The sequence below is a fragment of the Pogonomyrmex barbatus genome, unplaced genomic scaffold (genome assembly GCF_055798465.1).
Source record: "Pogonomyrmex barbatus isolate J1 unplaced genomic scaffold, ASM5579846v1 scaffold16, whole genome shotgun sequence".
Taxonomy (NCBI): Eukaryota; Metazoa; Arthropoda; class Insecta; order Hymenoptera; family Formicidae; genus Pogonomyrmex; species Pogonomyrmex barbatus.
In genome coordinates this window covers 2295863-2310986 of record NW_028297112.1, presented here as the reverse complement: position 1 = coordinate 2310986, position 15124 = coordinate 2295863, and the positions used below count along the sequence as shown (strand labels likewise).

Sequence of the window (15124 nt, the reverse complement as noted above, 5' to 3'; positions counted from 1 at the left end):
CGTGCGTGCGTGCGTGCGTGCGTGCGTGCGTGTGTGTGTGTGTGTGTGTGGGTGTGTGTGTGTGTGTGTGTGTGTGTGTGTGTGTGTGTGCGTGTGTGTGTGCGTGCGTGCGTGCGTGCGTGCGTGCGTGCGTGTGTTTGGCGGCATAAATTTTTCATTCATAAATGGAATCCTGCAAATTTTATAAAAACAGTATTAATTCGAGAGTTATTTACCTGTTATTTATCGTTAAATTGACAAATTGACCGTTAGATAAATGAAAAATCAGCACTTCGTTATTCCTCTATTTAGCAATTAAATTAATAAGTAATCATTTGACGACAGCTGGATATTTAATGTTAATCTCTTAATCTTCCATGAACGTTTATTAATGAATTATTTCCGTTCTGATTGTCACAGATTACAGAAAATCATGCTTTACTCGACCATTTTGCGTTTAAATATAAAAGACCAAAAATTTCAGTACTATTTCTTTAATCTTTTTTTTTTTTTTAGACGAGCATTATAAAAAGATATTCTCTCTTTTACGGGATATTATCTAAACATTTTTCAAAAAAAATAAAAAGATACGGAAAGAGATCTCTGTCCTACGCACCGCGCTCGTAAAGATCGTAAAGCGCGACCTCGAAATTACACGTAACGTATTAACTCATGTATGTTACGACTGTCATAAAATGTTCGCTTCTCGCGGCGTGTGAACAGGTGGCAGTGCAGACGAGTTGTGTGTGATTCTTTCGGTCACAGTGCACGTAGCTCGCGCGACTCGCGGATGTGCAATGCGAATGATAATTTCGCGCAGGAACGTAGTAGCTCATAGGAATATAGCTCGGCGCCAGCGACAGTGCATAACGTTTTTTACGCGACGAGTCTGACGAGAAATTATTTCGCCGTGGAATAAAAATGTTTACGCAGTAAAAGCAACGGCATTCGTTCCCATTTTATCCGTGATAACTTTTCGGCTTTGTCACGTCTCGTTCGCCGGTGCGCGCAAATACTCTTTCTCTCTCTCTCTCGACCGCTGCCGAGTTTTGCGTCAAACGTTTTTTCTTTATTTTATTTATTCCTCTTTTACTGGTTTTTTTTTTTCTTTTTTTTCCACGGATAAATGCGTGCGTTTATACGGCAAATGCGTGGAATAATATCTAATGGAAAAATATCTAATTTTGCGGATTTAGCGAAATTACATTTTGCAAATTTAAAGGATTATTTACAACGGAGATAATTGAATATCGCTTTTATGTCTCTCAATATACACGTGATTTGCACTCGCAAGTTTATTCTAATATACTTTCATAATTTGAGACACGGTGTTACAGTAATTTTCAGCGCTGTTACAATAAACAAATTAATTCACATTAATATGGTAGTGTGTGCTCCCTTCACATATATAGATTACGCTTAACGTCACGTCACGTCGTGTTTTGCAATATCGAAGGATATTATTGTGCCGTTGGAAATATCAATTTTTAATCGTCCCATTACGCGACGAGGATTATTTCTGGTGATAAGTCGTAAGTAGTTTACGTATCCATTTAATTAAAAAAGGAGATTCCATTTTTAATGTAATATTACGTTATGTTAAAAACAATCGAGAAAATACCAGGCCAAAAGTGTACATGTAGCTTTGCGCGCATTGCATACTTTATGAAGAATAAAATATGAAATGCGCGGTACTGCGATTAAACTTTCATAGACGATCGATTGCCATCTCGAGCACGGATTTTATTCCGATGTTCCTGTAATTCAACGAAACGTTTAAAATTAGTCGGTTACCATATTCTCCTTTTTCTCGTACGATATTTTTTACATCCCAATTTTACATTCATTGTTCGATATTCTGCAATCCTCACGATTCATGAGATTCATTTAATCTCATCTCACCGTATCGTAATTTAATATCCAGAAAAATATTACTTTTAATATCAATTATACAGCAGTTATAGTCAATCATCATGCAGTCATGCCGTGACGTTTATTGTGTTAAAAACAGTTACAATATTACCATATTTTAAAATTCAAAATTATGTAGCGACAAATCGACCAGTTTTATTGAAAGGGACATAAATTATAAATCAAAGGGGCTGAATTACGAGCTGTTTCGCTTAAATGTATTTGTAACAATGAATAGAGTGTGCTCGTAGTTTAGTTTCCTTTGGTGACATAATTAACCGGAACAGACGAAAATCATATATCCGCGTTACTTGCTATAAGACACAAATGTAATTACGTAACTCTGTGAATGTTTGAAGATTCACGTCAGACGCAGCTATTATCTAGTCGGCTGAGTAAATTCGTCTAAAGACGCATGGTGGAAACGTTTCCATGTAATAATTAGATAATGATTGTATGCCATGTATATATTTCTCGCGAAACATTTTTCTATGATAAAACAAAGCTTCGGATAAACAAATTATATTCTTATGTTTCTATATTCCGGTAACCGGTATATTTTAAAAGACACTCAACTTAAATGAGTGTTGTATTCCACTATACTTCATCTTCATATTTCTTATCTTTGCTTATCATCTTGGCAACACTGATAAAAGTGTGTACCATGAACATTTTTAGCCTAATCGTATTTCATTAAATAATTAAAAAATATAGTAATGCGTAAGTGATTTTGAAAAACGATCTTTGTACAATTTTTTTATAATTTGTCAAGTAGAAGAAGTAAAATTTATATAAGTAATATGTGTCATAATCACATTTCGAACAAACATATGGTAGCAATTAACGCGTGTCCCATGTTTTTATTTCGTTTTTTTTATTTTTGTTGAATCTTTTATTTTTGTTGAATCTTTTTGTTTATTAATAGTTTCATTTACAAAAGATATTTTTGAATGCGACATTATAAAAGTATCAAATAAAAATATTACACAAATATCAATTTTCTTAAATCAGACTTGTTGTAAAATCATAACCAGATATAATTTGATCGTAAACAGAATGAACACTCGTGCGATAGAATAGGAATGGAATTTCACGACGTCGTTGGCTAATTGTAAGCATTCCCAAGTCACTAATTAGAAAACTAGAAACTGCGAACGTTATCTCGCACGGGAGAGATAGTAAGCTTGGCGGAACAACGCGACCGGAAGAACTAGAACCATATTGTTTGAATTATGATGTAAATAACTCGAAGCTAAGACATTACTAAGTTCCGCGGAAACTTCTCAATGAACGTACCGATTCCGGGCTATTTTATATACAGCGCATTAACACACGGATACACTGAAAATATTCCATTTGCAAAATGGAATATAAAACAATTGTAATGGAATATAAAACATTTTATTATGTTTTAGTTATAGAAACTCGACTGCTAGAAGAGGATTACACTTCTCTTTTCAAAATATAATTAATTACATGGAGCGTAATAGATAGTCTGACAAGTATATGTCTCTGCATTATGATATGCTGATTCTTTCCTTAATTTCATCGTGTCAGCGAAACTGCTTCGCGAGGCTCGTTGTGTCCGAGTAATTCGTTACCTTTCAGTCCGCTTGGATCAGTCAGTTTTATAAACAAAATATATGCGTGTGCACCGAACAGAAAGTGGTATAGCGGTAAGTTAAAAACTATTCTCTTTAATCACTTGAATATGGTCTATTGATAATTATAGACAATTTATCAGCATTTTAAAGAATTTCCTGATTTTATAAATTTTTTACAAAGTTTTATAATTTGAGTTCGCGCTGCGATCCTATGTATCTAAAACTTATATATTTACATAAACCGTGTATCTTCGCGTAGCTAACTACATATGATCTTTATATAATATACCGTCGGCAACAAAGACACGAACTATTTCGTTTCTATATACTTTCTTCCGCTCCCGCATTTCCATTTCCCATTGACGCCGAACGTGGTTCTTTCCTGAAAAATAACCCGGGTGAAAAGTAAGTCAGGATCCGGAAGACCGTGAAGCGTTCCAGGAGCACAATGTGCCATTTAAGTTCCGCGATCCGTAGAGAGACACGGTATAAACGACTTGTCGTGAGAAATTTTTGAAGAAATTTCAGACGGCGTTCAATAAGCGCGAAAAATATCATAAATTTTAACAACAACCTAATCCTGTTTCTTAAATTGTAATTTTTGCGAAAATAATGGTATTCGGAATGACGAGAGCTGCGCCGAACAGCTCCCATGATTCATTCGGTAGAGACTATTAGGGATGTTATGATATAATCAATCATTCACGCTGTAGAAGTTTGCTGGAAAAACATATTTGCATTATGCACACACACACACACACACACACACACACACACACACACACACACACACACACACACACACACACACACACACACACACACACACACACACATACATACATAATGTAGAACATATTTGCATTATGCACACAAAGATACACATATCGGCTCGCGCAATGTACACCAAAACTTAATGAAGCATTACGAAAAAATCATTACATTCTTCATTATTAGTCTAAATTATAGATGAGCATTTACATTAAGTATATATTTATTCAACAAATATCAATTAATGACGCGTAAATTTTGTTTAAAGAATGACTTGATATGAATTTAATAATATGTATTAACGAATTCATATTGCTGCAAAACGGTGTCATTTAGATATCATTAAATTTGCAGAAAATTGCAATTTAGTTCTGACTTTAATGTTATAAGGGAAAATTTTATATGCAGCAAATCAGTTTTAATTATAAAATATTATCACATTATTATATTTGTTTAATATATTATTTGTAGCATTTTTTATATAAATACAGCTATATTTCGCTTATGTTTTGTGTTAAACGCTGTGAAAAAAATAATATTCCTATTCGATTGAAATCATCAATGATACTTGTTGTAAATAACACAGTGACTAATTAATATGTCTTTGCTAATATTTTTTAAATTGATTTTATGTGTAATAATAATATTATGTGTAATTATGTAAATAAGATATTGTATTTTATAATGAAAAAAATTATGTCATGCATTATAATTAGTTTTGAAGTAATTCTAAACATGCTGTAAAGCTTCTTTATATGAAAATGCGTTTGAAATATTCAAGAAGCGTAACGTTCTAGTTTCCACGAGACACTTCTTTATTCATCGCCGCTGTAAAATTGCTGTGTAACTTACACAAACAACCTCACTCTGATGCTTTTATCCATTCGATTCTCATTGAAATCGATATAATTTCGAAATTCCAAATTTCGATACTGTGGAGACGCATGAAAATGATCTTGATCTCTTCATGGAGAGGAGGAAATGAAGATGATTTTCTCGCGTCCGTAGCATCGAAAATTGATTTAGCAAGAATTATAAGAACACATCTCTAACATCCAAACTCGGATTCTAATTGCAATTGCTACGAACTGCCACCCCTCCTCACGTTTGTTTCTCGCGTGCACAGTGGACGCGCGGTTGAACATGTTAAAGTCGCTCGGTATCGGAGCGAAAGATTTACCCTTACCGCCTTTACCGCCCACGGTTATCCAGGGGAGCGCGATGGCGAGCGACAGCGGGGTTGGTAATGCCGCATCCACGAGCTCCAGCGCATCATCCGGAAATTGCACCACCGTCGTCTACGCCTTTCCGGAGGAGGATCACATGGTGGTGGGATTCCTGAATGAGTGGATCAATGCCTATTCCTTCATAACGAGTGAGTACACCATCGGTCGATCGTTACTTTCAGCTGGTAAACCATCTGGTAAAACGCCATTGCTATCGACCCCGACGAGCTCTTGCCAGGGTTGGATACTATAGGGTAGTTTGCCCCGCGAGAGGGCAAAGGTTTGGCGAAACATGTATGTTTCCCGTAGTTGCTTGAACATTTTGTTGACACATGCACGTAAAAAGAGATACCAATTTGGACGAGACAGATTATTATTGAATGGTTCAATTTTGGGTGTTAAAATAGATTTTACTTTCTTAATTGTTGCATTTTAATTATTGCACATCTATGGACATAATTTTTGTCTGATATCCGAAACCGAACTAATCGAAATTGATTGGTTTGTATTTAGACTTTTCGATATCGGAGTATATCGAAATGATAGATGTAACCACCGATTGATTTCTGTCTGACAAATATGAGCATTGTGTGTCTGGGATTGCATTGTTTCCCGTAGCAGTAATTAGTACGGCATGTTAATTGATTTTTCCTTTTGTTTCACTGTTTCCGAATTTTATTTGAATATCGTGTTGTCTATGTAGGTGTTACATAGTCAATGTAGATTTGTTTGGACAAAAGCAGATTATATTAAATAAATAAAAAACTCAGCGGATTAAAAAAAAATCATGTGCTCTATTTTTATATTCTGCTAATAAGGCTCAAATCTGCTCTTGTCGACATTTTACGCAGAGAAAGGAAGGGAAGAAAGAAATACGAAAGTTTAAGATGTATGTTTAATGTGATTTCCGCAGATAACCAGGAGAAGTTCTACCTCTACATTATTGTATCAGTCAGCGCTGGTATCCTGCTTTGTCTGGGATTGGTTATCGGTCGCTTATTAATTAGCCGTCATCGTGCGAAGAGAGATGCAAAGTTTCACGCAAATAATGAGACCCTCCCGAACGGCTTTACCGACGATATTTCCGAAATCGATGCCGACATTGATCTCACCACGCCTGTCGCAGTACCAATGCAAGATGCAAGGTAAATATCTCCTTTTAATAAAAAAAAAAGTAACTCCTTTCCTTATTGCGCGAGTTAATAAAATTGCTTTAATGTAAGTTCTCTCTCTTTCTTTCATTTTTTTTATTTAGATCTTAATTAAATAACTGATACTAAATATATAAAATCAAAATGTGAGATGGCAATGAAAAGTATCCATTTAAAATTTAGATACGTAATTGCTTCGAGAACTGTTAATTTTAAATATATAATTGATACTAAATAATATAAAATCAAAACATGAGACGACAATGAAAAATATCCATTTAAAAGTTAAATACGTAATTGCTTCGAGAACATTTAAATAATGTTCATTTTAAATATATTATTGATATTAAATATATAAAATTAAAACATAAGACGGCAATGAAAAGTATCTATTTAAAATTTAAATACGTAATTACTTTGAGAACTCTCTAAACAATGTTAATCTTAAATAAATAATTTTTATTGCTTTTTTAATTTTATTTTATGAAGAAACGGTTCTGAAAGTTTTACCGCAATTTTATTTCTTACGTGATAATTAACTGTTAATTGTGGATTTTAATTATATTTCTTTTGCAGATTGCCCGAAACTCAATTGGCCGAGAGACTTCACGGCGAACGCTATTACGCCGACACAAGAATACCTTTATCCCCGACAACAATTCCCAGCGTCCATACCGCATCAGTGCCTCATGCAACCAATACCGGGATGCGCGTTGATCTTGGAAATCATATGGTCGGCACGGATAATCTTCACACGATCCTCCGCACGGAGAATCCCCGAAGCCTCAACAACAAAAGTTATTACTATGGCTGACAAGAGGAAGGGGGTGTCCCGCGCGAGGGACGACCCCCGTCCTTGAGCCCGGTACCGGAAGTTAGTACGCGAAAATATTGCTTTTAATTGCGAGAAAGGGGAACACGCGTTCGACAAAAGCGGATATGCCGCACCAAGCCGCTGTAAATTACGTTGAAGACGAAGAAATCATCGGCCGATGCACCGAATTATGCTACATTGTGAAAATACGATCTCAGATTTATCAATGCCAATGAGCATCTGCCAACGTTCACCAAAACAGACTGGATTGCGGACTTGTATATCTGTAAACGTGTCGTCCATTTTGAGGATTTGCGAAAATTCTCGATTAGAAATGTATAATCTATCGTCAGTGAGAATGGAAAAGGAGTGAACGAGACATATAGTTAGAGCATTATCTTGTTATTGCGATATTGCAACAAGAACGTAGCAACGTGGATCGATTTGTAAATGTGTATAAGAAGGCTCGATTAATTTTTTTGAATAGAACTGGAATAGTTTTAAGGACCACAGCAAATTTTTTTGTTGAACGAAATGCTTTGTGAGATCAGGCACATGACAGTACTGTCATTTTTCCAAATATAAAATGGTATTGAGAAAGTAAATATGTATCTCGCGGATATTTATTTCTTGACTTATTAAACTGTAAAATCGACGGGTTGAGTTTCGTTGTTTACTATAAATGGACATATCTCGTGAAAACTGTGTTATCGACCCTATCGACTTACTCACTGTATACCCTGTACTCACTATATACTCAGCTGTATACCCTCGGAAGAATCTCACTGAAGCGAATTCCATGGAGCATATCGATTGTAACACTGCCGGTAACACTTTGCTGGTAACAGACTTCTGGAACATCTCTTACTCACAATTGGTTTGTAGCGACTTGTATCATAGTGGACGAAATCAATGGATCCAATATTTCTTCTGTAAATGTCGACAATGTGGAAAGCAACTTGGGACATTTTATAAGTGACATTTTATATATAATTTTCTCAATATCAAAATCTAAGCAGACCAATTTACGTTGAAATTTGTAAGGCGACCGTGATAGGAAAACCCAATATTACCTGACGTTTCCTAAACCGACCGCTGCTTGCGCGCCACTTGAAAATTATTGACCATCACTGATGGAGCAGCGGCCAAACGTGATCACGCCCATACTCAAGAAAATCTCTCAACGAACTTACAGCGGTTTTGTATATCGAAGCTGCCATAGTCGCGAGACGATTTTTATAAAGATTGATATGTATGTACATCACACTGTAAATAAAGACATGTAATGTACAGATAAACAAGAGAGAGAGAGAGAGAGAGAGAGAGAGAGAGAGAGAGAGAGAGAGAGAGAGAGAGAGAGAGTGAGTGAGTGAGAGAGCGAGAGAGAAAGAGAGAGAGGAGAGAGAGGAAGAAGAGGACGCGCATAACGAGACTTAAATCGGAAATGGTCGGAGATTGTAACTGGAAGGTTGCCCTTCGTGCCATAGAATCGATTTTACAATCGTGCGGGAAAACGGGAGAGCGCGCGCTTGTCGAACCAGCGAAAACTCTCCCTTGCGGACGATCGTAAGGATTAGTATGTAATAAGCAGAGCTCGGATTTTCCTTTTGTAAGGCAAGTAAAACGGATGTATCTTCTCGTGATGCGTAATTTTTTTTTGTCACATGTGTTCTTTCTCGCTAACTATTGATCGCAAAGATTGTACTGGGCAAATGACAGGATTGTACAGCTCTTCAACGAAATCAGAACGAGAAAGTCGGCGTATCTAAAAGTAAAAATTAGTTCCGATAAAGCGAAACTGACTGAAATATCTGATTTTGAATTTAATTGCATTTGAAATTGGTCGATTATAGAAATTGAAAATATTATAATTCGTTTCTTCTTTTTTTTAAATCTTTTATTTTTATGGAATTTTTAATATGTGGATTTTTATTTTTACATTTAAATTTTTAATTTTATATTTCTTCAAAATATTTTCTTAGTCTTTCGACTGAATGCAGTAACGTACTTATTTACTTGTGAGCAGAAAATGAATCAAAATTTCATTTTACATAAGGAAAGAATTACGATAGATTGCATATCACGAGACCGCGCCATTATTATTTGTATCGCGAGTCGCATTAATGTAATTTCGCTCAACTGTCCGTAGTGTACGACAAAATACGACAAATCCGAGCTCTAGCTCTCGTTGTTTGTTTGTACGTCGTTCGGTAAGTCGTATTCCCCTGAATTCACACAGTGTCGTTATGACGAATCGATCTTGCAAGCATCCGGCGACACGGAGTCGCATTTTCGACACATCAGCGAGGTCGTTAATGCAATAATGCTCGTACTGATCGTTATCCTTAAGAGTTAGGCCATCAGTTAGGTAATACGTCGAAGTCGTCTGAACATCAATGGTATAATTTGACACGATCTCACACGAGATCGCGATCGTCAGGGACGTATATCATTTTTGCGAATTGATTTTTCATTGCTGTCCACCGAAACGAAAAATATATGCGAATAACTCGTGAGAGAAGATACACGCGCTCACGCATACATGCACACAAACAGGCATACACATTACAGACGTATTTTTTTTATATAAATATCAATATTTATTTTATATATACATATGTATATTTTCGCATGAGAACTATGCTTTTGATAGAGTTGCTATTTTATCTTTTTTAAAAAGAAAAGTTAAAATCTCTTGCGAAGAGATGACTCATTGGCTCAATCGACGCACTTCTATTTTTCTAATTCTTCTATTTTTCTTTGATATATATTTCTCGTCAACATTTTTATACATCTATCTCGTTTTTTTTAATTTTCTCATTCTCTTGTACGTATGAATACAGCAAACAGATCGATTATTATTCTGGCGAACAACTGTTAGTCATTGTAAAAAGTTTTTTCTTCCAACAAAATAGAAATTTTATTTATAATTGACATTTTTTAATCTTTTCAACTATTTTTATTCTTTTTAGAACTGTTTAATGAAGCTATTTTTATTAAATCTTATGAGCTAAATTGCACAAAGATTATTTATTTTAATATGTGTTTTTAATTTATCGCATCTATATAATTATTTCTAACACGTCTCGTAGAGAAATAAAAAATATAACTGAACTTAAAGACCGTTTCTCTGGAAATCAGCAGTATCACGAGCAATTCGATGATAGGAAAGGCAACTTGATTTCCGCGAATCGACATTACGAATCGCAATGGTGTAACCGAACGTGTAATCGAGTACCGACAGAAAATGTAATTCTCGAGAGCTATCATCACGCTGCTCTACGCTCGGCGAGATCCAAAAACTTCAAAAACGAGATTCCTCGCAGTCGAGATGCCATTACATAACTTTGCGCGCTTTTTCCGTTTTCTTTTTTTTTTCTTTTTTTTTTCTAATTGGTCCGCGTTAATTAAAGTTTACGTACCGCAAAGCTGTGGAAAGAGATCGCGATCCGGAAGAAAATTTTCTCATCAGAGAGAATGGTTCTTCTTCGTTATTATTCTTCCACTTCCCACAACGAGCTGGCTACCCCTCGCGAACCCCCTCACGTTTCCTTTTGTGTGGAAATCCTCGCGGAATTTCAACGATGGCGCCTTGTATTTATGCAAATAGTGTCGTATAACATTTATGCGTCTCCGGGGCGTTGGAAGCTCGGAAATATTCACTACTCTCGCTTTTATTTTAGCATCTTTTATTTATTTCTACAGCACAAAATTATTCTTGTCCCTGTTATTTTCGTCGGGACAACCGATAATACCATTCTTAATTTGTCCAAAGTTCTTTGTACGCTCCGCCAGGGATAATAGATACCATCCACACATCTCAAGAATATACACAACTCCGTTAATAATCTATTACTTGTTACGTATAAAGATACACCCCTGATGCATTTCAGCGGGGGTGCGATCGATGTCGCTTACAAATTTCTCTCATGCTCCAGAGACTCGTTATAATCATGCATCGCACGAGTTGCATTAATATTTCGAGTTGAAACGTGTCGCGAGACTAGAAAAAATAATTTCGCCCGGGAATCGTTCTCCGCGTGCTTGCTAGCCTGCCAACTGTAACGTTCCCGCTTATCCGTCAGTGTCATTTACATGACAAGATGCAAATCGCACGCGCCGCGAGCATCGCCGTCTCTAAAATGCAAATTAGACTTGTGTAAATACGTTATAAGAAGTGCCGCTTATACGGCCTTTCACGCTTGCCTTCTTTATTTTTTTTTTTTTTTTTTTTTTTTTTTTTTACCGCGACCGCGCGTGCTGAATCCGTTGTCGATCTATCTTTTTCATGCTCTCGAAATGCCGAATCCCCTGCGCGCCTCTCACCCCAAGCCACCCTCATTATCATATCGCAGCGGGCTCGCGCTTTATTTATTCTCGCACCCCATCGCGCTCGTTTGGCGGGATGAATGAATTATACCAAAGACGCTTCATTGAGCGGCGATCGATCGATGATTGAAAGGTCGACGGGGGTAAAGCGGCGGATTACACACGTTCCTCTTCTACTGCGAATTGACTGGCGTCCGTAAAAGGCAGGCGAGCAATATTTCTCGTTAAAGATTTATTTCCGTATAAAGGTGTGTTATATAAAATGTGAGCGATACTGCGACGGTACATTTTAATGACGGGATGTATTAAATACGGAATGTAATGCGGATGCGTAAAACAAATGTTTATCAGAAATGCAGGTAATAAACATTTGTTCCACGCCGCTATGTTACCCTTATTATCTCGTGACGTCATTACGGGTTCGTGCATCAAAGACAATTTTGCGTGTACCGACAGCGCAGTGTTTGCGAGGTAGATACGCAACGTATTAAACTTTTTGAAATAAAGCGAAGTTTTGAAGACTTAAGTTCGTCCGCTTGTCTGGTTTTTCACCGATACCGCTTTCAATTAACGGACAAAGCCGTGAAAAAGAGCACCGGAGAATTCGTGAACTTCGCGAAACAGTCTTGGGGAAATTTTGTGCGTTTTATTGCGCCCCTTTACCTCGTTCGGTATTAATTAGTCTATTCTCGTTGAAGCAACTTGTTCGGAGTGCCTGATATTTACCTAACAAGAAGCGTCCATAAGTACCGTACGTACTCGTAACCTTGTTGTCGTCGTTGTATCGCATACGATTTTCCGCGAGGAATCCGTGCGCGAAATTGGCGACTTAATAATACGCACGAATTTGCACGCGCGAATCTTGGTTCGCGTTCCTTTTGAAAATACGCGACCAGAAAAAGCCGGCGCTCATTAGGAGTAAGGAAATCACTGCGCGGAATATATACCATGCCAAAGATTTTCCGATCGAAACGCTTTTGAATTTCAAATTGCTGCTTGAGACACATTTATACGATTGTATCTCACGCATTCTTATTTTAGGCGACAAAGTGGCTCGTGTACGTACCGTAACGTTGCTTCGCGTTAAATAACGTAATGTTTTGTATGCAGACGATGAAATCGATGTGGTGACAGTGTGCATGCATCTAACAGAGAGAGAAAAAGAGAGAGAGAGAGAGAGAGAGAGAGAGAGAATAGAAAAATGAAAGAGTGTTGATATATTAAGACGTTTTTATTGTAAGTATAATTTGTAAGCACATCTGTAAATATCGCTGTACTATAAATAATCGTGTAACCGTCGATTCGATTCTTTTCCGAACTGCGAATCGCACGTTTTTACATTAATCACGAGGAACACGAGTTGATTTAAACGACTTAATAAATTGTTACTATAAAAAAATAATACGTACGACGTGTATGCGCGCACACGTGTAAGTGTGAGTTAATATTTTGTTATAAAGTGCAAGCGAGCGAAATTCTCGTTCGCGTACATAGATCGTTGTCACTGAGAAAGTTTGGGCCACGCGTCATCTGTTAATGTCTGGAATGACGCTGCAGGTAACGAGTAATGTTTTCAATTTGTGTAACTCTCCCTTGGATATATGATTTACTATAATAAATAATTTATGGAAAACGTAGTGCCCGTGGCATTCATTAATTTTGTTTTGTTTAGCGTCTCCAGGAAGAATATTACGAAACCAGGAAGAATATTATACATTTACGTTTCTGAGATAATGAAAGTCGTATGAAAAAGCGTTACACGCAAGGGAGAACGATAAATGGGACCAAGAGAGAAATTTTGTCGGCTGGGTCTTTATTATATATTTGCCTCGTTATTTTGTGAGTTATCTTATATAAAGGAATCTTATTATGCTAAATAATTACAAAAGGGGAATTGCCCCCAGTTCAATTTCAAGGAAAGAGAAATTTACCATTTTTCAGATGAAAGTCGTGCTATATATTTATTCCAAGTTTTACAATTTTTTTTTGTAAAAGAATATCATAATGTTCTATAATTTGCAAATATCTTTTTATTTTTCTTTAATATATATATATATTACAATATATATTATAATAATATCTGGCAAAATAATAAGAACATTAATTTGTATATATTTTTTTTAATTTGTTAATATTTTATTAAACGTTCTTTTACAATTTTTTGCAAAAGACTTATACTATTTTATAATTTACAGACACTTCTTTACCTGTGAAATTATTTCTCTTTGGTATATATATATATATATATATATATATATATATCGCAATAATTTCTCTGGCAAAATAATAAGAACATTTGTATATTTTTTTGTCGGTGTTTTATAAACATTTCACAAGTTTATGCCTGAGGTATAAGGTGTGTAAAGTGATGCACTTAGCAATAACACATAATAGCAGCTTACCACCGCGAGTAATCTCAGTCACAATTAAATTATCACTTAAACAACCACATGCGCGAATATATTATCGATTAAGAATTTAGTACATTTAATTATGGGCGATCGTAACGTATCGTACTCTTTAATCACTTTCGCGAAACATGGATTAGCAATCGTAATAACGTGCGAGGCGGGACGATAACGGGTGAATGCGTTGCACGTGGAGTCCGACTGCCCTCGCGGGAATACAGCCGCTCGATAATAACCAGTAACCAGGGCTTTGAGCTTGTTTCGATATTACGCGCTAATTACTTGCGAATTGCCAGATAATTATGCGTGTAAGTTGCCGCACCTTTTCGCTAAAACGTTAGTAAATTTTTGCGTGCGAGCCGCACCTTCTCCCTCGCTCGCTTCTCCCCTGCGTGGGATTCGGGGCGGATTTAATTGTGCCGGAAAATTTGATTGATTGAGATTTATTTGCTCCGTTTAACTCTCCGTTCCTTTAAAGTTTCCGAACAAATCGCACACCCAAACAATTTAAAGAATTTTTTATTCAAACCGTTTCATTTCATTTTTCTTTGCCTAACGAATAGTGATCTGTCCGTAAAACGTTTGCCTTCGTCGTTATTTCTCGTTACTTTGGATAGCTAAATTGCGTTTTTTGCTAGCAATTTGTTGGGTCATCGATCGACAATAAAAGTTTTAATAACATGACAAGCTGTTAACATGACCAGTGCGAAAAGTCATTATTTTTCTGACTTAGGATAATTAATATTGCAATTATACAATTAATAGTATTATTTTTTGCGGTATAATTTAGTCAAGTGTGTGTTTCTCGTGGCAATCAAGCTATAACGGTGGAGTGTATTTGTACAAATTAATTATCGATATGATAAGTTGGCCTGTCGACGCCAATTTTCTCGTAACTGAAAAGTTAATTAAATGTTAACTCGTACACTTC

General features: G+C 36.3%; 1 protein-coding gene across 4 annotated transcripts in view; it reads left to right on the top strand.

Moving 5' to 3' along the window:
- LOC105425770 (uncharacterized) overlaps positions 1-13422 on the top strand; it is a 155168-nt gene extending 141746 nt beyond the window's left edge. For 3 of the 4 annotated variants that reach the window (XM_089074089.1, XM_089074090.1, XM_011636681.3), the window contains exons 7-9: positions 5392-5640; positions 6405-6636; positions 7219-13422. In XM_089074089.1, coding sequence (XP_088930215.1) covers positions 5392-5640; positions 6405-6636; positions 7219-7456 — 719 coding nt within the window. In that variant the 3' untranslated portion in view covers positions 7457-13422. The remainder of the gene's footprint in view (positions 1-5391; positions 5641-6404; positions 6637-7218) is intronic. The other variant, XM_089074091.1, reaches the window with a different exon arrangement.
- Positions 13423-15124: the final 1702 nt, after the last annotated feature.